At 37.5% G+C, this 24,280-nt stretch overlaps 1 protein-coding gene across 4 annotated transcripts in view; it reads left to right on the forward strand.

The window, feature by feature from the left end:
• The window catches only part of flnc.L (filamin C L homeolog), a 52,114-nt gene that overhangs the window by 10,655 nt on the left and 17,179 nt on the right, over positions 1-24,280 (forward strand). For 2 of the 4 annotated variants that reach the window (XM_041586606.1, XM_041586605.1), the window contains 20 exons: positions 8,380-8,628; positions 11,979-12,076; positions 12,528-12,678; positions 13,550-13,668; positions 13,998-14,075; positions 14,793-14,955; positions 15,063-15,263; positions 16,077-16,202; positions 18,320-18,457; positions 19,495-19,621; positions 19,800-19,936; positions 20,074-20,267; positions 21,373-21,486; positions 21,691-21,834; positions 22,051-22,174; positions 22,295-22,455; positions 22,767-22,857; positions 23,091-23,260; positions 23,354-23,471; positions 23,656-23,918. In XM_041586606.1, the coding sequence (XP_041442540.1) occupies positions 8,380-8,628; positions 11,979-12,076; positions 12,528-12,678; positions 13,550-13,668; positions 13,998-14,075; positions 14,793-14,955; positions 15,063-15,263; positions 16,077-16,202; positions 18,320-18,457; positions 19,495-19,621; positions 19,800-19,936; positions 20,074-20,267; positions 21,373-21,486; positions 21,691-21,834; positions 22,051-22,174; positions 22,295-22,455; positions 22,767-22,857; positions 23,091-23,260; positions 23,354-23,471; positions 23,656-23,918 (2,966 nt within the window). The remainder of the gene's footprint in view (positions 1-8,379; positions 8,629-11,978; positions 12,077-12,527; positions 12,679-13,549; positions 13,669-13,997; positions 14,076-14,792; positions 14,956-15,062; positions 15,264-16,076; positions 16,203-18,319; positions 18,458-19,494; positions 19,622-19,799; positions 19,937-20,073; positions 20,268-21,372; positions 21,487-21,690; positions 21,835-22,050; positions 22,175-22,294; positions 22,456-22,766; positions 22,858-23,090; positions 23,261-23,353; positions 23,472-23,655; positions 23,919-24,280) is intronic. The other 2 variants (XM_041586607.1, XM_018252798.2) reach the window with 1 other exon arrangement.

The following is a 24,280-nucleotide window of genomic DNA, read 5'->3' on the forward strand; positions in this document are numbered from 1 at the left end:
CTGTTCTATAGCTGCCAACCCAGCTTGGAAGTAAACATGTACAGAGAACATTCTCTGTTAACTTTTAGAATGATGCAGATAGTGTTGTTGTCATGCAATTTGCAGTTAGTCTTCATATTTGGTGGCTTTTAAACTGTTTCTGCTTCTGTACGGCTGGAGCGCTTAATAAGTTCAGGGGTCAGCGACTCCCAGTAATCAGAAATCAATCAATCGTTATTCTTTTTAGACTCACTTCTATTCTTCTTCCTTCCTTCAATCAAAATACTGCCTGGTTGCTAGTGAGATCCAAACTTTAGTTAAATAACTGAAAACTGTATTGAATATAAAATGAAAACCAACTGCAATCTGTGCGAATACCATTGTCTTCATTATACAAAATATTTGTATTAGGTATCACGTGTGAAAATAATTTAACTGTGGTAGGGCACAATGTAGTGGTGGGGGGTTGTATTATTATAACTGCAGGCTGTGGGGGCAGATGTCAACCCCTAGTGTTTCATTTGTTTGTTTACAAAAGATTCTGGAAAGATCTGATATTTTTTTCTTTTTGCAGCCACATTAGGCTATATTAATGCACGGTGCTTTATTCTTTCCAACAGTGTCTAGTTATACAGCATATAAAGCACAGTGTTTTACAGCAAAGGGCAATAATTAAACATTTTTGAACGCATGTATGTGAAACTAGAGTAAATGGATTGTGGCAAGTCCAGTTAACAAATTAGATGGGATTATATATCTGTATTTTCCTTTTATGAATAAGAGCATAAATCAATTTAATGACAGTGTTTATGAATACCACATGGTATGGTTGGCAGTTTATACAGTAGATATAGTAGTGCATTATTTGGCATGGCAAGATACAGATCTATTATCATCCTTGGTATCCGTGGGAGAATGCTTTTTTGTTTTTTACTGCCAGCAGGGCCTGCCTTTAGAGAGCACTGATTTTAATGGCATATTATGGCTTACAATTCCTAGCGAACACTCCGAGAGCCGCCAGAGTGCTGAGTATACTCCAGTACTGCAAGAATGCTGCTTGGCTTGGCTCCATCCTTGAGCCCTGGCATAGATGGACACAGCTGTCACCAGGCTCCTCACAAGGTTGTTATATAGAGCACGAAAAATAGCCTGTATCAGTGACACAGCAAATAGCCCTGATTGTTCGAGAAGGACAGGCAGGGAAAGGCCCACAGCACGTGGTGCTCTGGAAAATGACCGCCACAAATTCTGGGATCACATACAGAGGCAGTCTCCTCTCATACAGAGGGCTATAAAGCTCTAGGGTGCAAATCAGTGGTATCCTAACACTTTCTGCAGTTTTACTTTCTCTGTGTGTCAGACTGTGAGGTTGTGCAGATGAAGGACAAACACTAGTGCCAGGCATGTACTCCAGCAACTGCTTATTGTTGAATCAGCTGACAAAGTTTAGTGGCTATGTCTTCTTTCACTATGGACAGCTGTGCCTTCATAGACATAGTATAGACTTGATTTAATAGCAAAACCCTGTTGTATTTTGACTGACAATATATATGGCATTGGTCAGAACTGTCAGATGATATTTGTGATTGTTACATTTCATTAGCACTGCTACACTTTTGTAATACACAAACTATGTATAAAAACGTTCCTTTTGTTTTCCCTTAATAGGGGGAGGGGCTTATTTTTGAGGCAAACTTCCTCTTCCATCTAATCTGAAGGACAACGGCCATTGCAGGTTATTCATTACACTAAACAACAATTGCATGTTCATTGGAGATTTCATATGGTTTTTCTTTGGACTCCGTGGGTGAAGTTTCATTTTACCTCAGCAAAGGAAGTTGTTTGGCAGCTAGCAATACATGCAAAAACTGTTTGCAGATATTGAAAATTTCCCCAAATTTGTATACAGTACTTTTTACCCTATTCGACTGTGTGTATTCAAAGAAAGTGCTAAACAGGATTTTCCAATTTTTAAAACATGTACTGAATGTAATGTCATTACTGTAGATAAAAGGCATATGGTGGATATTTTGTAAGATTTCCTGTACGTCCTATTAGTATTCTAGAATAACCCTTGGATGTGATGGAGATATTCAGCTTATGAGTGAGAGTAATTCATATCAGGTTATCCCCAAAACATGCAGGCTTAACCCCTAATGAGTCAGTAACTTTGTGTCAGATTCACGAAACATGAATCACAGAAAATGATCCTAAAAAAACATGTCTTCATTCACTGAGACTGACCACTAATCTAACGGACAGAAAATGACTTCAGCTATTTATATATGAGTCAAAACTGAGGTCAATCAAAACTGCCTGCTGTGTTTCGTTATCCTAAAAAATGATACTCAGGGAAATTGCTTGTGCTAGTTACTCTAACAGCTATTCTATATCTTTTTTTAACTGCAACTCTCTCAATACCACGACAACCTATCTCCCAATATCTCACATAACAGTTGAAGAGGATGCTGAGAATCTGGCTCTTCATGAGATACTGGGTTTTAACTGGGCCTTGTCACAATGGGATACTGCAGGCAATTTAAAAGGGTTGTTCACATTTAAATATGGGGGCAGATTTATCAAGGGTCGAAGTGAATTAGAGGGAATTTTCTTAATAAAAAAATTCGAATTTCGAAGTAATTTTTGGATACTTTGACCATTGAATAGGCTACTACAACTTCGACTTCGATTTGAAGTAAAATCATTTGACTATTCGACCATCCGATAATCGAAGTACTGTCTCTTTAGAAAAACTTCGACTTCAATGCTTCGCCAAATTAAACCTGCCGAAGTGCTATGTTAGCAGTTTTCTACATTTTTTGAAGTCGAAAAAAAATCGTTAGATTGATCGCTGAAATCCTTCGAATCGTTCGATCGCAAATGGCCAAATTAGATGAAATTAGATGAAAAAAACCTTCGACTTTGATATTCGAAGGCGAAGTAATTCAATTCGATGGTCGAATGTCGAAGTATTTTCAACTTTGAAATACGACCCTTGATAAATCTGCCTCTAACTGTTACTATGATGTAGAGTGTGATATTTTAATTATTTAGCTTTTATTCAGCAGCTCTCCCTGGTTACTAGGGTCCATATTACCGTAGAAACTATGCACTGATTTAAACAAGAGACAGGAAGATGAATTAAAATATGAGTAATAAAAAGTAGTTATTTGGAGACTTACAGAGCATTTCTTTTTTAGATGGGGTCAGTGTCCCCATTTGAAAGCTAGAAAGAGTCAGAAGAAGGCAAATACTTCAATGACTAAAAATGAAGGCCAATTGAAAAGTTACTTAGAATTATTGCTTAGAATTTTATAACATATTAAAAGTTAACTTAAAGTGAACCCCCCCTTTAACTTGACCTTGCCACTTCTGCTTTTAGCCATATTAATATTGACACTAACTGGAGATTAAAATTGAGACTTTTGTTTCAGCTTTTATCAAGATAAGAATAAGATACATATGTTTCTGATAGTGTTGCTAACGCTTGTCATTAATAATAGCAACATAGAAAGGGAAACATTATTTAAAGCTTGCATCATGAACACAGCAAATCCACCTTACTTGTCCTTAGCATAAACCTTACGTAGCCCATTTTTGTACATCATGATATAATGTACAAAATAATAAAATAGTACTTTGTACTTGATCCTAACTAAACTATATGAATCCATAGGAGTGGTTTGCCTTTTAGTTAACTTTAAGTATGTTATAGAATGGCTGGACCCATCTAAAAAACAAATGCTCCGGATACAAATGTATTGTTATTGCTACTTTTACTCATTTTTCTATTTAGACCCTCTCCCTTCCATAATCCAGTCTCTTATTCAAATCAGTGCATAGTTGCTAAAGTAATTTTGACCCTAGAAACCAGATTGCTGACATTGCAAATTGGAGAGCTGTCGTATAAAAAGCTAAAACTGCAAACAATAAAAAATGAATACCCATTGCAAATTGTCTCAGAATATCACAATATACATCATACTAAGGGGCAGATTTACATAGGGTCGAATATCGAGGGTTAATTAACCCCCGATATTCGACTGCCGAATGTAAATCCTTCGACTTCGAATATCGAAGGATTTAGCGATATTCCTATGATCGTTCGATCGAACGATTCGAAGGATTTTAATCCATCGATCGAACGATTCGAAGGATATTCCTTCGATCAGAAAATTGTTAGGAAGCCTATGGGGACCTTCCCCATAGGCTAAAATTGGCCTCGGTAGGTTTTAGGTGGTGAACTAGGGGGTCAAAGTATTTTTTAAAAAGACAGTACTTTGACTATCGAATGGTCGAATAGTCAAACGATTTTTAGTTCGAATCGTTCGATTTGAAGTCGTAGTCGAAGGTCGAAGTAGCCTATTCGATGGTCGAAGTAGCCATATTCAACCATTCGAAATTCGAAGTATTTTTTCTTCTATTCCTTCACTCGAGCTAAGTAAATGGGCCCCAACATGTTATTTTGAAGGTGAACAAACCTTTTAGGGTCAGATTTATTAAGGGTTGAATAGTAAATTTGAATTAGAATTTTTAAAATTCTTTGGATGTCAAAATTCACACATTCGAATTTTAGTCCCCCAATTCGAATGTAAATTTTAATGTGAGATTTATCACACCTCAACCACAATATTCACAATATTCGAATATTCCACCACCTCAAACCTTTACAAGTCAATGGCAGAGGTCTGTTGAACCAATTTAATGTTAATTGCCTTCCTGAAATTCAAGTTTTTTCCGGAGGGAAACTTGATTCGAATTTGATTAAAAGCTGTTACAGTGGAACTTTCTGTTTACGCAAAACCACACTAGAACCACAAGATTGTTAAAGCAAGTGAGGATTTCTGACGCAGGGAATGAGGTTTATATTTTAATCTGGCCATCCATGGACCCTCCAGACCAAATGATCAATATGTCAGCCTATGTATTGAGCCTGGACATCGGGCAGATATTTATCGTTTCAGGTTTGAAAATCCTGTGGGATGAGGACCAAATCAGTTCATTAATGTGGTCTTCCATTTTGGACTAGCACATTGGTGTCAAAATGGGGCAAAGATCCTTTCATTTGTTGACCCACAAAGCAGATCTTATAGTGTATGGCAGGGCCTTACTGTTCCTCTAACATACTTGGACTCATTTATCAACACTGGGCAAATTTGCCTGTGGGCAGTCACCCATAGCAATGGTTATGTTTTGGTAGCCGAGGATGAGTAGAGTATAACAGTGCTTTATTAGTAGGCTCATGCAGCCATTACACAACAGTAAGCAACTCTAACACCACAAGCTGTATAGAAAGTATGCACAGTATAAGTCTTGAGCACAGTGACATCTACAGGCCATTTGTATAAACACCACAGCAATCAATCACTTTTTTTTACAGCCAACCAGCTGGTTATAAATGCAAAAAGTTAATTGGTTGCCATGGTATACTGCCTGTGGACAAATTTGTGTTTGAGTGTTGATAAATGACCCCAACTTTGTGCCATTTAAAGCAAAGATATAATTAAGAAAGCTATTAATTATTCTTTGCTGGGGTTTCTTGCATTAGTTCTGCTCTATAAAAACAGTGAGATTACATGGCAGAAGGTGAGTAACAGACAGAATTCCCCTACATTTCTAATATAATCCTAACTACAGCTGACAGGGATTCCCAGCAACACCACTCCCTCTTTCCAGTGCTGCACATATCTCACTGCCTTTGTTTTATACTATGGAAAGAATGAGAATCCAGTGAAACAGAGAGGATGTATGACTCATAGTAAATAGGCTTGTCAGTTTCGTGTGCATGTCCAGAGAGCTTGTATGTCCGTATGCATGTAGGGAGGCAGATGCGTGCATTGGTACATGTAAATTTGTGGTTAACATATCTACTTGGGGGCTGTTATGTAATGTGCCTCAAACAATACAGTACCTCAAAATCATATATTTAGTGCACAGGAAAGATTTCAAACCAGATCTCCTTCGTTTTAATAACTACTATCCATCGTGTTGTGCTTGAAGGCTAAAATAGAAACAGAACAACTGCAGTTTTTCTCGTTTGTTGGCTCCTAGTGGTTATTCTTACTGAAGACCCTGCCCTACCCTACAAACATCTCTCAGATATTTTTGTGAACACATGATATTATTAGAATGGAACTATGCACTTGCCTAGATCATATGTTCTGCCCTCCCCTTTAATACATATCATACAGAAATCACTTATTTTAAATATCTTGCATTTTCATGCAGTGGGTACTTGCACAGTTTGTATTTCATTTAAGTCATGCCTGATACAATATGCTATAAAGGAAAGTAAATGTGCACAAAATGCTTGCCTGAACACATTTAAGAATTCAATGTAATTTTACATGTAATTTTTAACAAAAAAGCAGCTTTGAAAGGCCTCTAACATTTTGGGCCACCACCACCCTTCCACTTATCAAGGGTCACAGGCCCTAAGTGAAGTTTCCTGACTTCAGGGCTAACAGTCCAGGGTGTTATCCCTTCTGTACACTTCACCAATCTGTAGTCCCCTTACATAGGGGCAGATTTTCTAAAGGGTGAAGTGACTAACGCTGGCGAATCTTCACCAGCGTTAGTCACTTCGCCCTTTAGAAAATCTGCCCCTATGCCAATTTGTCAATTTCCTAACCGGTCACAGGCATCACTTCGCTAGCGAAGGAGATAGATGCTAGCGGTGATTCGCACTCTATTGTCTGGCGAATTTTCGCTCTGGCGAATGGACGTTACTCCGCAAATTCACTAAGATGCAGATTTTACTGAACGTTACCTCTTTCGCCCGACTTGCCTTCACCAGCTCAGATCAGGCGAAGTGCAATGGAGTGCATAGATCTTTCTCATTCTTCGGTTACTTACATCATATTTTTTAGTGGAAAAAGTTTATAAAAAGTGATAGCCTGCAAAAGTCCCTACATTTTTTTTTGGGCTCGCCTATGCCTGGTTGTGTGACACCTAAACGAGAAAGGTGTTAAATGAAGTTACTCCTGCTAGGAGCAAGGTAATGCCATACTGCTACATAGTTCTGTTATTTAAGGACATTTATTTAATATATTACTGACAAACATCAGGAGAAGTGTATGGAGATTTGACATGCAGATTTTTTTTGGCATAGATATTAGAAATGACATGGGACACAGTACTAGGAAACATTATTGTTTCAGTAACAGCTATGGCATCTAAGCTATACTATAACTTCATCACCCAGAACATGCATGTGCAGCTACTGAAATCTTAATTACAGAATAGCAGAACTACAGCTCCCAAAGCTAGTCAACAGAACACGTATGTATTTCACTGGCTGGCTATTGTTAATTTATAATATTAAATGTCCCATAGGCATCTAAAAGAAACATCTACATATTACTTACTTGTTAACTGTTGTATATGAATGTTTGGCTTATATGCCATTACTTATTTGGGTGTACTGTATGTAGCTCCTGTCTATGGCTGAACATTTAAATAAACCACTGTAAGCAGCAATGGCCTAACGGCATCATGTCTGTATTTAAACTTGATTTCTTTATCATAACTTTACTGCCTTACTGCACATTTTGGTTGCTTCTTTGTGTGTGTCATGGAACAGACACGCCATATGTCTATAGATGCCTGTTACATATGCTTCTCTGTGGCTCAGGAACTGGAAAGCCAGATTCCATATCAGTGGAATTTCCATCATTACCCTGTGTGTGCGTTTCAGGATCACCCTTGTTTGAGCACAGATGGTGTAATAACAATGATGGAACCCGTGACTGAACCACTGATTCTTAAATGCATATATATTATAGTATAATCTTTTGCATTAGGATTTTTTTCTTCAGTAGTTTAATGCCCATTCCAAACCCTTTATTGATGTACATTAGTAGATTATTTTGCTGGCTATATTTTTGTAAGATAACTGCTGCATCAAACACAATTATATTTGTTGTGTGTTCCCTTAATAACTACTAATGTGTACATTATCTTAAAGAATATATTGATTTATTTAAGTTGATTGATTATAAATCTTTATCTTCCGGATTTCTCTCACAAAGTTCCTGAACACACACACACACACACACATATATATATATATATATATAATCAAAAAGAAAACCACACCAAACAGGTCTTTATATGAAATAAACAAAAAGGTTTTATTTGATCAACGTTTCAGCTCAACAGCTGGAGCCGTCTTCAGGAGTTCCTGAAGACGGCTAATTGGAACATTCTGATAACAGCTCACAAAAAATACTGCATTAATTAATTAATAAGTTGCACTCTATTGTATACTGTATGTGTATCTAGTTTTAACTACAGATATCCCTAAAGACTTCAGTAGTTAATGCTGTTTTAAGTATAGAGTTCAGTATATTTCTTGAGTATCATTATAGTTTAGAGGTTGATAAACATTTTATTCTGCAGATTCAAAAGCCATTGTAGATGGGAACCTAAAGCTGATCCTGGGTCTAATCTGGACACTTATCCTGCACTACTCCATTTCTATGCCCATGTGGGAGGATGAGGACGAAGAAGATGCCAAGAAGCAGACTCCAAAGCAGAGGCTTCTAGGATGGATACAAAACAAAATACCACAGCTTCCAATCACCAATTTCCACCGTGACTGGAAGGATGGCAAAGCTTTGGGAGCTCTTGTAGATAACTGTGCCCCAGGTAAGTGTCTTTCACCAGCTTCATTACACAGTCGTTTGGGATGTAGGGAGTGCATTTAACGATTGGAGCACAGGTGCAAAATTGGCTAGCATTGAGCCCTTGTCTGTATCACCTGTATCACTGACCTGCACTGCAAATAATCTTAAAGATTTTGCCTCTTTTACTTGTTGCATAAGGGAACATATGTAATACTACCTTTTTCTAATTTACCAGTCATTGTAGCAGCCAACCAGAAAGTATCAATTAGAAGCATCACATATTGTTTCAATGCATATTGTACTCTTAAATGTTTTTGCTATTAGTTTCACTTACAGCAAATTCTCTTTGACTTAAAGGATAGTCAGGCTTCTGTCACTCATTCAAGCTGTCACTCATCAGAAGGCTCTGTTATTACACATATTTACAAAAAGCCAAACTATTCCATAGTGCTGTACAATAAATGGGTATATACACCGAAGATATAAGATTACTTAAAAAACAACCAATTACCTATACAAGAGTTAAAGAGGGCCCTGCCCAAAAGAGCTTACATTCTAAAAATCCCTTGATATTCCAGCTGAGAACTGATACAAATTTGAAGAAACAAAGAAAGATGGATTCCCAAGCTTTTGGTGGGATTTCAGCTGTTTATATCTGGGATAGTCTTTGCAGCTAACAGCTGAAATTCCAGCCAAGGTATGTGCAGCCATTCTCTTCCCTGCACTAATGGACTTGCCCATAGATGGCACACATTGCTCAGCATATCTGAAGAGCAAAGAGGGTCTGTCAAGCTAATACTTGCAACTGGCAATTAAATATTTAACTCCAATTACATGGACAATAAATCATACTCATACATATAGCTATTTTATTTGCAGTAAGAGGCAAAACATTTTTTTTTCAGAAGCAGAAAGGTTATTAACTCTTTTCTAGAACACACATTACTACTCAAAATCAGTCTGTGATCGGTATCCAACTATTAGATCATAGACAAAAATATCCAGAGACAACCGAGGGAGACAGTCCATCTCCCTCTTCAGAGGCTAAGAACAGCTGGTATCCCCCACATACACTCCTGATTTAGCTCACTGTCCAGTTTATTCATTCAAATACACAGAGATCCATCTATAAAACCAGCTCAGCTCTAGCCATGCAAACAGAAAACATACACTTAACTAACAACCTTTCCAGAAGCAAGCCTAGACTGTTATTATTTACTTTATTTACACTCAGGGGGATATTTTACTTCCCAGTAAATTGCACAATAGTTAGATAATATAACTGGATGCATGAAAAGAAATGCATTGCCTTCTCACAAAACAAATATTATCAATAATACACATACTGGTACACTTATATATTTATATATATACAGAATATATCAAGTTCCAGTCTGCCCTTCATTGGTTTTTGAACTACTTGAGAACATATATCATTCACTGGCAGCTCAAAGTTGGGGTACCCTGTGTGCTGGTACAGGGTACCTCAAACTTTGGCTGCCAAGGAACGCTAAAACTCCTCAAGTTACAGCCATTATATATAGAACACTAGGTTTTGCCACCAGGAATTGGCCAACCAACATTATAATAAGCCTTGCAAATGTATCTACATTCACTTTTATAAATGTAGCCACCAGTAACTATACTAGGGATGCACCAAATCCAGGATTCGGTTCGGGATTTGGCCAGGATTCTGCCTTTTTCAGCAGGATTTCGGCCGAATCCTTCTGCCCCGCCGAACTGAATCCAAAACCTAATTTGCATATGCAAATTAGGGAGTAAAAAGGAGTTACAAAAAATGTCCCCTTCCCACCCCTAAATTGCATATGCAAATTAGGTTAGGTATTTGCCTGAATCTTTCGCGAAGCATTCAGTGGTTCGGCCGAATCCAAAATAGTGGATTCGGTGCATCCCTAAACTATACAGAGAATATCTCCTACTGTAAATGATACAATTTTTAATCACAGTTGTGCGTGCCATACTTATACATGCTGTTCCTTCATTATTTCCAAATAAGGCAAAGTGGCTTCTATTCATTGCTAAAATCATACATTAGGCATGCTCGGAAGGAGAACATTCAGTTATCAGAGCATAGCGCCAATGTGATTTTATTCAGAAGCATACAGTCATTCCCAGTGTTACTTTGTGCTGCTGCCTGCTCGCTTCCATGACAAGGATAAAATGCATCTGTAACATTATCCAGCTTAGTTGTCTGACCTCCTGCCAGAGGGAGAGTGGTTGAGAGACAACTCTGAAATCACATATAAGGCAACAAGCTGAGAGTATACTCTCTGAGGACAGATTACTTTCAAGACTCATTTCAAATATATGCAAGCACTACCACTATAATTAAGCATAAAACAGACAGTAGACCATATTTTGCCAAGTATATTCAATGTATTTATCTGTTAACAAACTACAACTCTCAACATCCATTAGCAGCTGAAAGCTGGTGTAAGATCTTTGGAAAGTTAGGCAGCAATAGAAACATTACAGGTAAGGGATCTGTTATTCATAAACCCGTTATCCAGAAAGCTCCAAATTACAGGAAGGCCATTTCCCATAGACTCTTTTATTTGCAAATAACTGTTTTTTAAAAAAATGAGTGTGTGAGGGAGTGCCTGGAAGAAACCCATACAAACTAACAAACTCTATGCAAATAATACCCAGACCAGAATACTGCCCAATGCTGCAAGGCAGAAGTGCTACCCACCGAGCCACCACATTGCCCACATTTAGCTGAATTCATGCTTAATGTGCATCAGCTATACAAATTGTAAAGGGAGTACAAGAATGCTGTACTCCCACTCAACCAATATTTTCCTTTATATAGAAGCTACTAAATTAAAATATTTTTATTATTAATAAAACATATTTATAAAGTGCCAACATATTTCTTTATTGAATCTAGTGATGCTGCTCTACAGACCTCTCTGGAATAGTAACATCTACTGCAACAGCTTGCACAGCACTACTAAAGTCTATAGCGAATGACTGTCAAGAAAATTAATTTGGCAGTTTCCCCTCACATATGTTAATACAAACATGCAGAGAAGGAATATTATTTGCACACAAGCATTGCCCAGATACAAATATATGTCTTAAAGGGGAAATTAACTCTTTATAAAGTAGTTAATGGGATAAAACCTGTGCCACTGCATCTGATACCACTTTTACAGTATGATGTGAATTATCAAGACAGAGTGGATCTGGTATATTTTTACATTTTATATTGATTCTGATTCTTATGCATACAGCTACAGTATTTGTATTTGATTCTTAGCACAGGTCTCTGTTCCCTGATCTCCCTGCACATTGTCATTAAGAGCTCATTCTTAGGTGCATGACAATTGTTTTTGTTCTTTATCACAGGTCTCTGTCCAGACTGGGAGGCTTGGGATCCAAACCAGCCTGTGGAAAATGCAAGAGAGGCCATGCAGCAGGCAGATGATTGGTTGGGAGTGCCACAGGTAAGACTGAGTGGATATAAACTACAAGGTCAGACAAGGATTTCCCCAGAGGGCGCCCGTAGGCCAGCGTCCTCAGACGCCCCCTCCCTCCAGCAAGATTGCGTGCATGAGCATATTTTATTAGTGGAGCACTAAGCGACTAACGCTTAGTGCTCCAGGATCGACGTGATTAACCCTGCATCTGGGCGGCATGCCGCCCTAGGCCCAGGCCTATTCGGCATCTCCGCAAATCCGGGCCTGACAATTATTGTAATGTTTTTGCAGTCAAACAGAACATCTTGGTAGATCTACTTTACTAACAGATGGACAAATGTAAGGCAAGAACATAGTACAACCATTGCTGCTACATAAGACTAGCTCACATAAAGTAATTGCAATGGTGGACCATTGTTACATATAATACTAGCCTTTCCAGACAGAAGCATCATTTTGGCACATTTTCCTACTCTAGGTCATTGCTCCAGAGGAAATTGTAGATCCCAACGTGGATGAGCATTCAGTTATGACTTACCTGTCTCAGTTTCCTAAAGCCAAACTGAAACCAGGAGCACCACTTCGATCCAAGCAGCTACACCCTAAGAAAGCAACTGCCTATGGACCAGGTATGGGAACTGTATTGATAATAATTGATTTTATAGGATGTTGACATAACTATAATAGGCGTGCCTGAATAAAATCCCTTTTAACTTATCATGGGGGGAGATTTTTACAGTAAACTGTAAAGTTGTAATAATATATACACTTATAAGTAAGAACTGAAGGGGTTACTACTTTTGTAGCCCAGGTAGCCCCCGCAGTTCCGTTACTGCTGTCGATCCCAAAGTAACATGATGTTTGGGTGAGCTCATAGACTGAATCCTCTCTGCGCCATCTCCATTTGGCAGGATCAGGACACTTATGTCTTTCTGTAGCCCACTGCCAAAATTCCCAAATGTTGACTATAAGAAGACAACCATGGCCAAAACACAACTGCGCAAGGACCTTATATTTTTACACAAAAAGTGAGGATGAGAGCTTACTCACCACACAGTTATGCAGAAACATTCGCCATCATTAAAATATTTTGGAGCATTATAACAGAACTAGAATCAAGACATATGTAATGGGAATAATCTACATATGTATTTATAATCAACAAAATGCTGGAAGCATTTCACCTTTTTGTGCTGTTAGTTTCCAGCTGTATTCCTATTTCTAACTTGATCTGTTATATGGTTGTTGAAAGTCAGTTCTCTTGGGGAAACTTTTTTAGGAGTAATGATGTCTTGTAAAAACATTAACCAAGTATTCACCTACTGTAGTAAACAGACTAGACATATCAGCTGCACATATGGAGTTCTTCTGTTGGTTGCATCCCTGAAATTTCTTATGCTGATATTGCTTAAAATGAATTTATTCTCATGCTGCATGCATAACACATTGGATTGCCATTGGTCTGTGCTTAATTTCAATGCAATTTACCTTTTTCTCCAGGTATTGAGCCTCATGGAAACATGGTTCTGAAACCTGCCTACTTCACAGTAGAGACCATACATGCTGGTCTGGGAGAGGTATTGGTGTTTGTGGAAGATCCTGAAGGACACACTGAAGAGGCAAGTTTGCTATCATGATATTGTAGTGTTCATTTTAATGTTATTAGATAATATTCATCTGTGTCTTCAGCTTGACTGATGCATTTTAATCTGATAATTTCTTTTCAGTTTTACTCATAGCTTAGAGATAGCCAGTGTTGTGATTAGTGTATTTCTCATTTCCTTTGCTAGAGACCTAGGAAAAAAGTTGGAAATGAAAGAGGGGAAAGTACCAGAGCACATAAACCCCCCTCATAAATATCCCTTGAGGGTACCATCTGGCCCCTATGTTATACAATAAAGATACAGTAGGCCAAGTATTAATGAACCATACTGTATTTCATTTTTAGGCCAAAGTTATTCCCAACAATGACAAGAACAGAACCTACTCAGTAAGCTATGTTCCAAAGGTTGCTGGCCTCCATAAGGTAAGAAAAATATCAGCCTGGTAATATGCCAGTTTATCATTTTCTATTACAGAATTTAAAACTATGGGGCTGGACCCCAGGATGGGTTAAAGGGGGTTATTCACCTTTGAGTTAACTTTTAATATGATGCAGGGAGTGATATTTTGAGGCAATTTGCAATTGGTATTATTTAGATTTTTATTCAGCAGCTCTCTAATTTGCATTTTCAGCAATCTGGTTGCTAGGGTCCAAATTACCCTTGCAACCATGCATTGATTTGAGTAAGAGACTGAGATATGAATAGGAGAGGAACTGAATAGAACAATGAGTAATAAAAAGTAGCAATAACAATAAATGTGTAGCTGTACGGAGCATTTGTTTTTCAGATAGGGTCAGTGACCCCCCACTTGAAAGCTGGAAAAAATCAGAAGAAAAAGGAACATAATTAAAAAACTATAAGAATAAATAATGTAGACCAATTGAAAAGTTGCTTAGAATTGACCATTTTATAACATATTAAAAGTTAAAGAATTGGGGGGGGACAGCTAAAGAAAAACTAGTATCTTCAATATATAAATCTTTGAAAGGGTTGTACCTACAGCATAATGTGTAATACATCATAGACTGAAAAAATAGAACATTATATTGTACCTGTGATTATTATTCGGCAATATATTAGAATCTTCCACATATCTGTTGGTGTTCCATCTTTATTGACCTCTGACTTTGCTACTATAGGTCACTGTATTGTTTGCTGGTCAGAATATCAACAAAAGTCCGTTTAATGTCAATGTTGCCATGGCATTGGGAGATGCTAATAAGGTGACAGCACGAGGACCTGGACTGGAGCCTGTTGGAAATGTGGCCAATAAACCAACATATTTTGATATCTACACTGCAGGTAAAACATTTTAACATACTTTATTATCACTAACTAGGTATGCACTATGCCTGTAACTTAATAAAGATTAGAAATCATTAATTATGGCTATCTCCTGTGCTTTCCAGGTGCTGGGTCTGGAGATGTTGGTGTAATCATTGTAGACCCACAGAACCATCAAGATACAGTAGAAGTAATTTTAGAAGATAAAGGAGACAATACATACCGCTGCACTTATCGTCCCAACATGGAGGGACCCCACAAAGTATTCATTACTTTTGCTGGGACTCAGATCCCCAAATGCCCATATGTTGTCAATATCTCAGAAGGTAACTACATTTGCACTTTACCCCCTCCTGTCCAAAGTGCTTCTGTTTCTATGTAGCCAGTGTTTTCAAATATCTTTACCTCTATTTATTGTCATCCTTAGGCTTCCCAATTGTCTTATCTGTTCTAACACTGTTATATTTGTTTCTCTAACAACCCTTAACATTCTAGGTACAAATATCATTTCATGTAAATAATTTGTCTTTTTTGCCCCACTTTCTGTATTTCTCAGCCATTGTATATAAAAAGTTTTGGATTTGTGGGGAGACAGTCAACCCAACAAGTCTTCCTTGGTGTCTCTGCATGTTCAGTTTGCATGTCTAAAATCATCTGGTCTAACAGGGACTGGGAACCCAAATCTGTATGTGCCAAATGTGTCTTCCTGGGTAATAGATGAAAATGAAAACAAAATAATGGCAGTGTGATCTCAAAGATGGAGCACAACAACACAATTGCTCAACACAAGTCTTTCATTTATGCAATACCCACTTTACTATATGATTTTTATCAGTTTTAGTGGATGTCACACTCCTACTTTTTGTTTCTGTCCAGTTGTATTGTTTCTAAAAACAAATGTCTAATGTGTTCTAACTTACAAAGCATGTGAGATATATTATATTCAGTTGTTACTGTATTCTGTTAGGAAACATGTGTATGTGTGTGTATTCATCTGTGCAGCTGCATCCACTTCTGCTTGGAAATATATAGCAAAATGGATTTTAGTGCAAAATGTTCTGACCTGGTTAGAGCATACTACTGCCTTTGCTTATTTAACTGTATTCCCCTATGTCTTTTTGCTTCTCACTTATCTGTAGTGTTGCCTCAGGCTCCCAGCACACCTCCCTTGCAGATCACCCCTCAGGCAATTGTCACCCCGCCACCTGATAAAGCCAAGAAAGTGGCCCCCCCACCTCCACCCAAACCCAAACCACGCAAGTCAAGTTAGTATGGCCTTGGCATGGCCTTCCTAGCATGGGTAGTTGTAGAAACAACACAGCTTGCAGAATGAACATGTAGAGCCTGAGCACCGCTTTCCCTGTGTGAATTAAGAAAGCTCAATTCATTGTCCATCTAGTCAGTACCCTGTATTGCTTAAGTGCATTATACCATTCATACTCATGGATGAACAACGCCTTCTCTGTGCTGATGGCCAGTATAGGAGCATGGCTTTGCAGAATGACCATATGGCACATTATATATGCTAATTAAGTAGATTGATGTATGTTTATAAAATAAAAAATGAGGGTGTGCTCAATTCTTTTACTTGACACCTTTCTCAAGGTACTCATCCCCTTATAAGTACAGTGGTTTGACCTGGGCCAAAATATTATTGTCTCTTATAGTTTAGGGCCTGGGATGTGTGCATATGGTGGCAAGTTTCATATGGGTAGGGTTCTCTGTAAACTGTTAGTGCACCTTGTGAAAGATCCTTGAATGGGGCACAAATGGTGATGAATTACAAAAAAAAATAATTTGCCCCATTGGTAAGAACTTGAGCACGCTCTCTTTCCTGAGCTGGTACCAGTGCATGTTGGACTTTGCATTGGAATGCTCCAATATATAGTACTGATTCTTCCATACATGCAGTTACAGCTTATTAAAATGCATTATATAGGTTATAGATTTATATATCAGCCATCAATCCCTGCCCCAGTGCAATTTACATTCTAAGGTCCCTATCATATTTATACAACACAGCAAGCGTATGTTGCACAAAAATGGTACATCTACCCGAATTAAAGGTACAGTGTGCCTTAAAATTAACTTTCATTATGTTGTGGACCAACATTTGTCATATTTGTCCACTAACGATTTCACATACACCCAAGCCTCACTTATTTTAAACAACACAGCCATTAACATTACTGATGTCTGCAAACATTACTATTAAATACAAAATGTTTTCTTAGAAATGTAAAAGATAGTCTTGTGGACTCTTTATACTAGAAACCAACCTTGGATCAGGCTCGATTTGGAGTTTTTTGATCATCATTAAAAGCGTACACTTGTGACTTGTAAGGGGTCCTCAATGATGAGGCCGGTCCACATCAATCATTTTAGAACAGTAAATTATATAGTTTGCGCTGTGGCCCTCCAGTTTGAAATATGTTGTTGCTAGGTATTCAATGACCCTAGCAAGCGAGCAGTGGTTTGCAAGCCAGAATATAAGACAACCATACGTAACAGTATAAAATTGAATATAAATTTAGCTTGCAATAGCGTTTTAGCTCTGTCTTTCAATGTTCAAACAAAGCAATCAGCTTTCCCTCAGGATAATTATATGCAGCATAATACAGGCACAGCAGTCCTAAATTCATTCTCAAATATTAAAATTAAGAAATGTTGTGTTGCTCACTATATGTTGCCTGTGTTAATCTCAAATGCTTTCCTATGCATGCATGATGCCCTCGGCATAGTAAGTTTGTGCCCAGCTTGTACTGAACTTGTGCATTTCAGAGGAGCTGCTCTATTATCTGCATAGGACTCTGGAATGGGTTGTGAAAGATGTGAGAACCAAGTAGTAACTTGGCAATGTTTTATTTCCTACGCTAAATAAGAGGATGTTTAAGCAGATATATCTGTAAAGATATTGTATGAATGAAAAGGGCAACAGTTATAGACATGCCTTCATAACGTAATGTTATGTTGTTGCCTATACAAATGTTAAAGGGACACTGTTAAGGATATACATTTTCTTATTATCCCCAATACAACTTGCAATAATGTTTTGGGGAAGAAAGTTTGCTTTTTATTTTTGAGAGAGGTCCAGCCATTTTCCTGTATTTGCATGGAGTGTAAATTCACTTGTCATAGTTCTTCTCTAATGACAAGATAAAAGATTAACGTGGAGAAAATAGTTTTTTGACATTTTTACCAGAAAATAGCTCAACACTACTTAAGCTTAAAATTATTAAATAATAATTAAAAAAATTCATTCTGTGGTGACATTATCCCTTTAAACTTAAACATCTTCCTTTGTTACCCAATGGATAACATTTCCAACCTGCAGGCAGCATTTCACCATATTTTTGTTTAATCTGCTGTATTTGTATTTCAGCAAGCAATCCCAATGCCTGCAGAGCCACAGGCCGAGGCCTACAGCCCAAAGGTGTGCGTGTCAAGGAAGTGGCTGATTTTAAAGTGTTCACGAAAGGAGCTGGAAGTGGAGAACTAAAAGTCACTGTTAAAGGGCCAAGTGAGTATAATGAATGGAAATTTTCTGTATGGGACCTGAAGCTTATAGTGAAGAACAGGAGAATATGAATCATTTTTTTTAAAAAGTAAGGGAGATGGAAGTTAGATAGGAAAAGACTTACACAATGTGAGCTAGAGAGTAAAAACATTGTAAATTAAAGTTGAAAATTCTTTGTAAATACTTGTAAATACTTTGCAAATTTGGCCTTCAGAGTAACAAATGGGTCTGGCATGCAAGATAGAAATGGTGAACAGCTTCAGAATTATAGACAGATTTTTGCACTTTTTTCATAGGTCACATAGTTAATGTGTTATTTTGCCAGGGAAATGCAGAACTAACAAACTAAATGGGATTTCTTAGAAGAAAAGTAAAGTGTATGAAAAGGTTAAGTAAACTTGAGATAGAAGGAATACATACATACTGTACATACATACACTCTAAGGTTAATGCAATTTTTGCTCCTTTACTTCTTTCACATTCCATGGGGCAGATTTACCAAGGGTCGAATTTCGAGTTCATGGGAGTTTGTAAAAAGTCCCATAAACTCCCATGAAATCCGAAAAAAAAGACCAATCAAAATTTTTCACAAAAATCGAAAAATCTAATTAGAATTTTTTTAAAACTCAAATAGAATTTTTACTGTTTCCTAAATCGAATTCCACTAAAAAAAAACTCGAAAATGTGAATTTTCACTTAGACCCTTGATAAATCTGCCCCCATGTGTCTGCATGCTGGACAAAGCTGTGCCAATGCAGAGACATGTAGGAGCGGATCGGATGCATCAGCTCTTCTTTGCTTCTGGAAAAACGTAAGGAAAAAAACAGCTCTGTGTGCCATTAGCCTAAACACTAAAACAAGAATTGAATGAACTTGCTGGATGTCTCAAATTGCTGTTTTAGCATCAAAACATGTCACTAGGTTTTCAGATAGATATGGCAATATAAAACGTGTTTGTGAAGCCCTTGTTATAAACTAATTCCAGTTTATATTTATCTGCAGTCTCATATTATCTCATATTATGTGTTTTATTCTAATAGAAGGTACAGAGGAACCAGTCAAAATTCGTGATGCAGGTGATGGTGTATATGAATGTGATTATTATCCAGTGTTGCCAGGAAAATACACAGTGACTATCACATGGGGTGGAATTGCCATCCCCAGGAGGTAAGCATATAATATACAGTCAATACAAGCCTGACACAATATAGTTTTCTGCATTTTCCATTCATGATTTATGTGTTCATTTCTTTCCTTTTTTTTTTTTAATTTTTTTCTATCCATCCTTGTTGTTTTTATACTTAAATCAGTATTGCTTATAGTCTATTCTCCTTTCTTTGCACAGCCCCTTTGAAGTCCATGTTAGCCCAGAAGTAGGATTACAGAAAGTGAGGGCATGGGGTCCTGGCCTAGAGACTGGCATGGTTGGTAAATCAGCTGATTTTGTAGTGGAAGCAATAGGCACAGAAGTTGGGACTCTTGGTAAGTAACAAATTAGAGCCATGGAAATAACAATCCTTGTCACTGAATGTTGTTTTCCTCTGCTGAAATCATAAATGGTAAAAGTGACTTCTTATAGACCATCCCAATCTCATTGCACTATCCTGTTTCCATCATAGGCTTCTCCATTGAAGGTCCATCCCAGGCAAAGATTGAGTGTGATGACAAGGGTGATGGATCTTGTGATGTACGGTACTGGCCCACAGAACCCGGCGAGTATGCAGTTCATGTCATTTGTGATGATGAAGATATAAAAGACAGCCCTTTCATTGCTCATATCCTGCCAGCTAGCAACAAAGGATTTCCTGAGAAGGTACACCATGTAAAACTAAGTAAATTACATTGACATTTATACATAGAAGTATAATTGCATTTCTATTTGGAAATTAATTAAGGTGGTATTTGTTCTTTATCAACAGTTTTAAGTAGTTGGCAGTGGTGGTGGAAATATGTTTGGCCTGCAGATTAAGTGAACTATGGCCCCTGTATTATGATTTGAGGGGAGTTAGGACTCTTAACATCAGATTAGAGTATGCTAGTGACATGTAGCAATATAGAATATATAGATTGACAAATCATTTTCACACATTTGGGTTATTCAAAGAAGTCTTTAAAAATGACCACAAAAATGAATGGGGTGACACTGTAGTTGCCTCTTTTTATTCTTGTTCTGTAAATTATATCTAATGTGCCATTAGTCAGCCAGCTGCCACTTTACATCGTGATGGATTATGATCTCTCAGCAGTGTAGTTTGGAAAGAGCAAGCCCAATGTTCTCTGCCAGGAACTCTGACCTTTGCAGACCCATATTTTAATCCCTCATTCCTTTCCAAACATAACTTAAATGACTGAGAGACTATTGCAGACTTCAAAAGCTCAGTATCCCTGACTCATGGACTGATAGATAGGAGCATCTCATGAGAGATAATTGCTGGGCTTAAGCCCAGCAGATGAAATGTGAGGGCCTCTGCCTGAGAAGGATTGAATGTTGGAATAAATAGATGAAACACTCTATTAAGAAAATGAATTAAAACAAAAAAAAAAAACACAATGCACAAAACAAAATAGAGAGAACAAGGGAAACTTTAATATGGGCAGATTTTCAAAAATAATTAATTATACTGATAATACTGTGGCAGGCTAGGGACATATAGGCTTCAGTAATTGAGTTTTTTTTAAGAACAGCATTCAAAAATGCATTCAAGTTCATCTGTAAAGCATGGAGCACCACGTAGAGTATATTACATAGAATCCAATATTTATTCAATCTATTTAAAAGTCAATACAAAAGAACGCCATGTGTATGCAGAACCATTACGCTTGACGCGTTTCGTAGCCCTCTGGCTACTTTCTCAAAAGCTTGAAAATGCATTCAAGAGATGTCAATGTGTAATGCGCATATCTATTCTACCTTTCAGGTTAAAGCATATGGAAAGGGATTGGAACCCACAGGCTGCATAGTAGAGCATCCTGCTGAATTTACTATTGATGCTCGAGCTGCTGGCACAGCCGAACTGAAAATCTATGCTCAGGTGGGTGAAACATTGTGATGAAAAGTACAAGGATTGCCAAGGCAGTAGAATGCGTTGTCGTGCCCAAGGGTGGGCAATCTATTGAAATATTATGAAAGAAGTTCTGTATTGAAGGTGAAATGTAAACTGCGCTGATTATATATACTGTACTGAAGTATTTTACAATACAGTTTCTTAAACTTCCGTTTGCTTAACCCAACACAGGATGCAGAGGGGTCACCAATTGACATCAAGATCAAGGACAATGGTGACAACACATATGTGTGTGTCTATGTGCCAACCAAGCCAATCAAGCACACAATCATCATTACATGGGGCGGAGTCAATATTCCAAACAGCCCATACAGGGTGAGTTACAGTTTGTAGATACATATGAAATGGGAATTAGATGGGTTTTTTAATGAGCCATTTTTTGCATGTCATGAAGAATTGGATTATGATTTTGTTCTCCCTTTTTCTTTAGCATGTAGGAGGATATAGTCAGCTGTATAGAGCCTAAATACATCTATACTTGGGTTCAAACATGTTAACTGTAAGAACATTCTCTTGTTTATAATCCCTTAGGTGTCAGTGGGAGAGGGCTGTCATCCCAGTAAAGTAAAGGTTTATGGACCTGGTGTAGAGAAGACAGGACTAAAAGCCAATGAGCCAACATATTTTACTGTGGACTGCAGTGAGGCTGGACAAGGTATAACTTGCATTCTGTGATGGATCATTCATATTATTTGTCACTGGATTTCTCTTATAAGGTTTAGTTCTAAGTGTTGTCAATATTAATATCTATGTTATTGCTTGTTCTTGTCCACAGGAGATGTTAGCATTGGGATTAAATGTGCACCTGCAGTTGTTGGACCAGCAGAAGCAGATATTGACTTTGACATTATCAAGAATGACAATGATACTTTTACTGTAAAATACACACCCCCTGGAGCAGGGAGATATACCATCATGGTGCTGTTTGCTGACCAGGTATGAAACTAATTAGGACAACAAAAATGAAAACTATCGTTAAATTCCATTTCAAACTTCTCCAGTACTTAATCTTAATCCTTAGATACCAGAAACACAAAAATCTACCATTTCATCTATTAAATAGAACAAATCACAATTTAAAATATTCACATACATAGAAGAATACATGCTTCTTTAATGCATTACTAACATACTGGGACACTGACTTTTTACTTTCAAAGGCCCTCTCATGTAAGGCATTTATCTAGCAACACACTGACATGTGCAAAAAAACATGGTAACTAACTTTTGTACCTTCCCTTTTTTAGGAAATACCTATCAGTCCATTCCGAGTCAAGGTAGATCCATCACATGATGCTAGCAAAGTCCGTGCAGAAGGCCCAGGGCTAAACCGTACAGGTAAGATGTGGTTTTATAATATAGTTAATGTTGCATCAGACTCAAACACAAAAGAAGGACATTTATTATGAATGTGTATAAATATATATATATATATATATATATTTATGTGTGTTTATATAGTATATAAATGACATTTGATTTTTCAAAATAAATATGCATACGATACATCCACCATGCCATGAGTTTGTTGGCTGTAAATCTATCTACACCATGTGGTTCTTCTTATATAGGAGTGGAGGTCGGAAAACCAACACATTTTACTGTTTATACCAAGGGAGCAGGGAAGGCCAAGCTTGATGTTCAGTTTACTGGAAGCATTAAGGGTGAAGCTGTACAAGACTTTGAAATCATTGATAACCATGACTATTCATACACTGTGAAGTACACAGCTGTGCAGCAGGTAAGCTACCTGTTCAGTCTTGCTATAGATATGTACTAAACTTGTAATTGCAATATCTAATATCTTATGTTTCCTTTCTCTTATCCTCTGTAGGGAAGCCTGACTGTGTCAGTAACTTATGGCGGCGACCCCATTCCTAAAAGTCCATTCATTGTTAATGTGGCACCTCCCCTAGATCTGAGCAAAGTCAAGGTTCAAGGACTTAACAACAGTGAGTATTACTTTGTGTTTATCTTGTCCAAGTAGTATTTATAAAATAATTATTCGCAATCAGCCTTTGTGGTTATCTTTTAAAACACTTTGGTATGTTGATGTGATAAATTGATGTTTATGTACCCATTTGAATTGTAGGTCCTTATTAATCATCTTTATCTTCAATTTTTTCTTCCTTGCAGAAGTAGATGTTGGGAAAGACCAAGAGTTTTCAATTGATACCAGTGGAGCTGGAGGTCAAGGGAAAGTGGATGTGAAGATCACATCTCCTTCTCGTCGGCCAATACCATGCAAAGTAGAGACTGGAGTCACAAGTGATATTCACACAGTGAAATACATGCCCCCTGAGGAGGGGCCATACAAAGTTGACATCAGCTATGATGGACATCCTGTGCCAGGAAGCCCCTTCTCTGTGGAGGCAGTGATGCCACCTGACTCTTCCAAGGTAAAAAATACAATCAGGCAAATAAGTGAATATCCTGTGAAATTTAAAACTTTGAGGTTTAGACACTGGAAAAGCAGGGCTTGTTTGGTAATATATATATGTCATGTTATACTTTACTGCTTTTCCCCCTCGCATTGTCTTACAGTTTTGGTGGTCCAGAATACAAATAATTAGACTATATGACTACATTTATACAATTTCTTGTATCTACAACCTTCTCTGTAACAAGATTTTCCATGCATAAGAGAATTGTAACCCAAGAAAACCTTTGCTGAATTGCAATATATGCAAACTCTCTCTAATACACTGATGCAGGCATACACCCATAAATTATATGCATATATATTTTTTTAATGTGTTCT

This window comes from Xenopus laevis, chromosome 3L (genome assembly GCF_017654675.1).
Source record: "Xenopus laevis strain J_2021 chromosome 3L, Xenopus_laevis_v10.1, whole genome shotgun sequence".
In the NCBI taxonomy this organism is placed as follows: Eukaryota; Metazoa; Chordata; class Amphibia; order Anura; family Pipidae; genus Xenopus; species Xenopus laevis.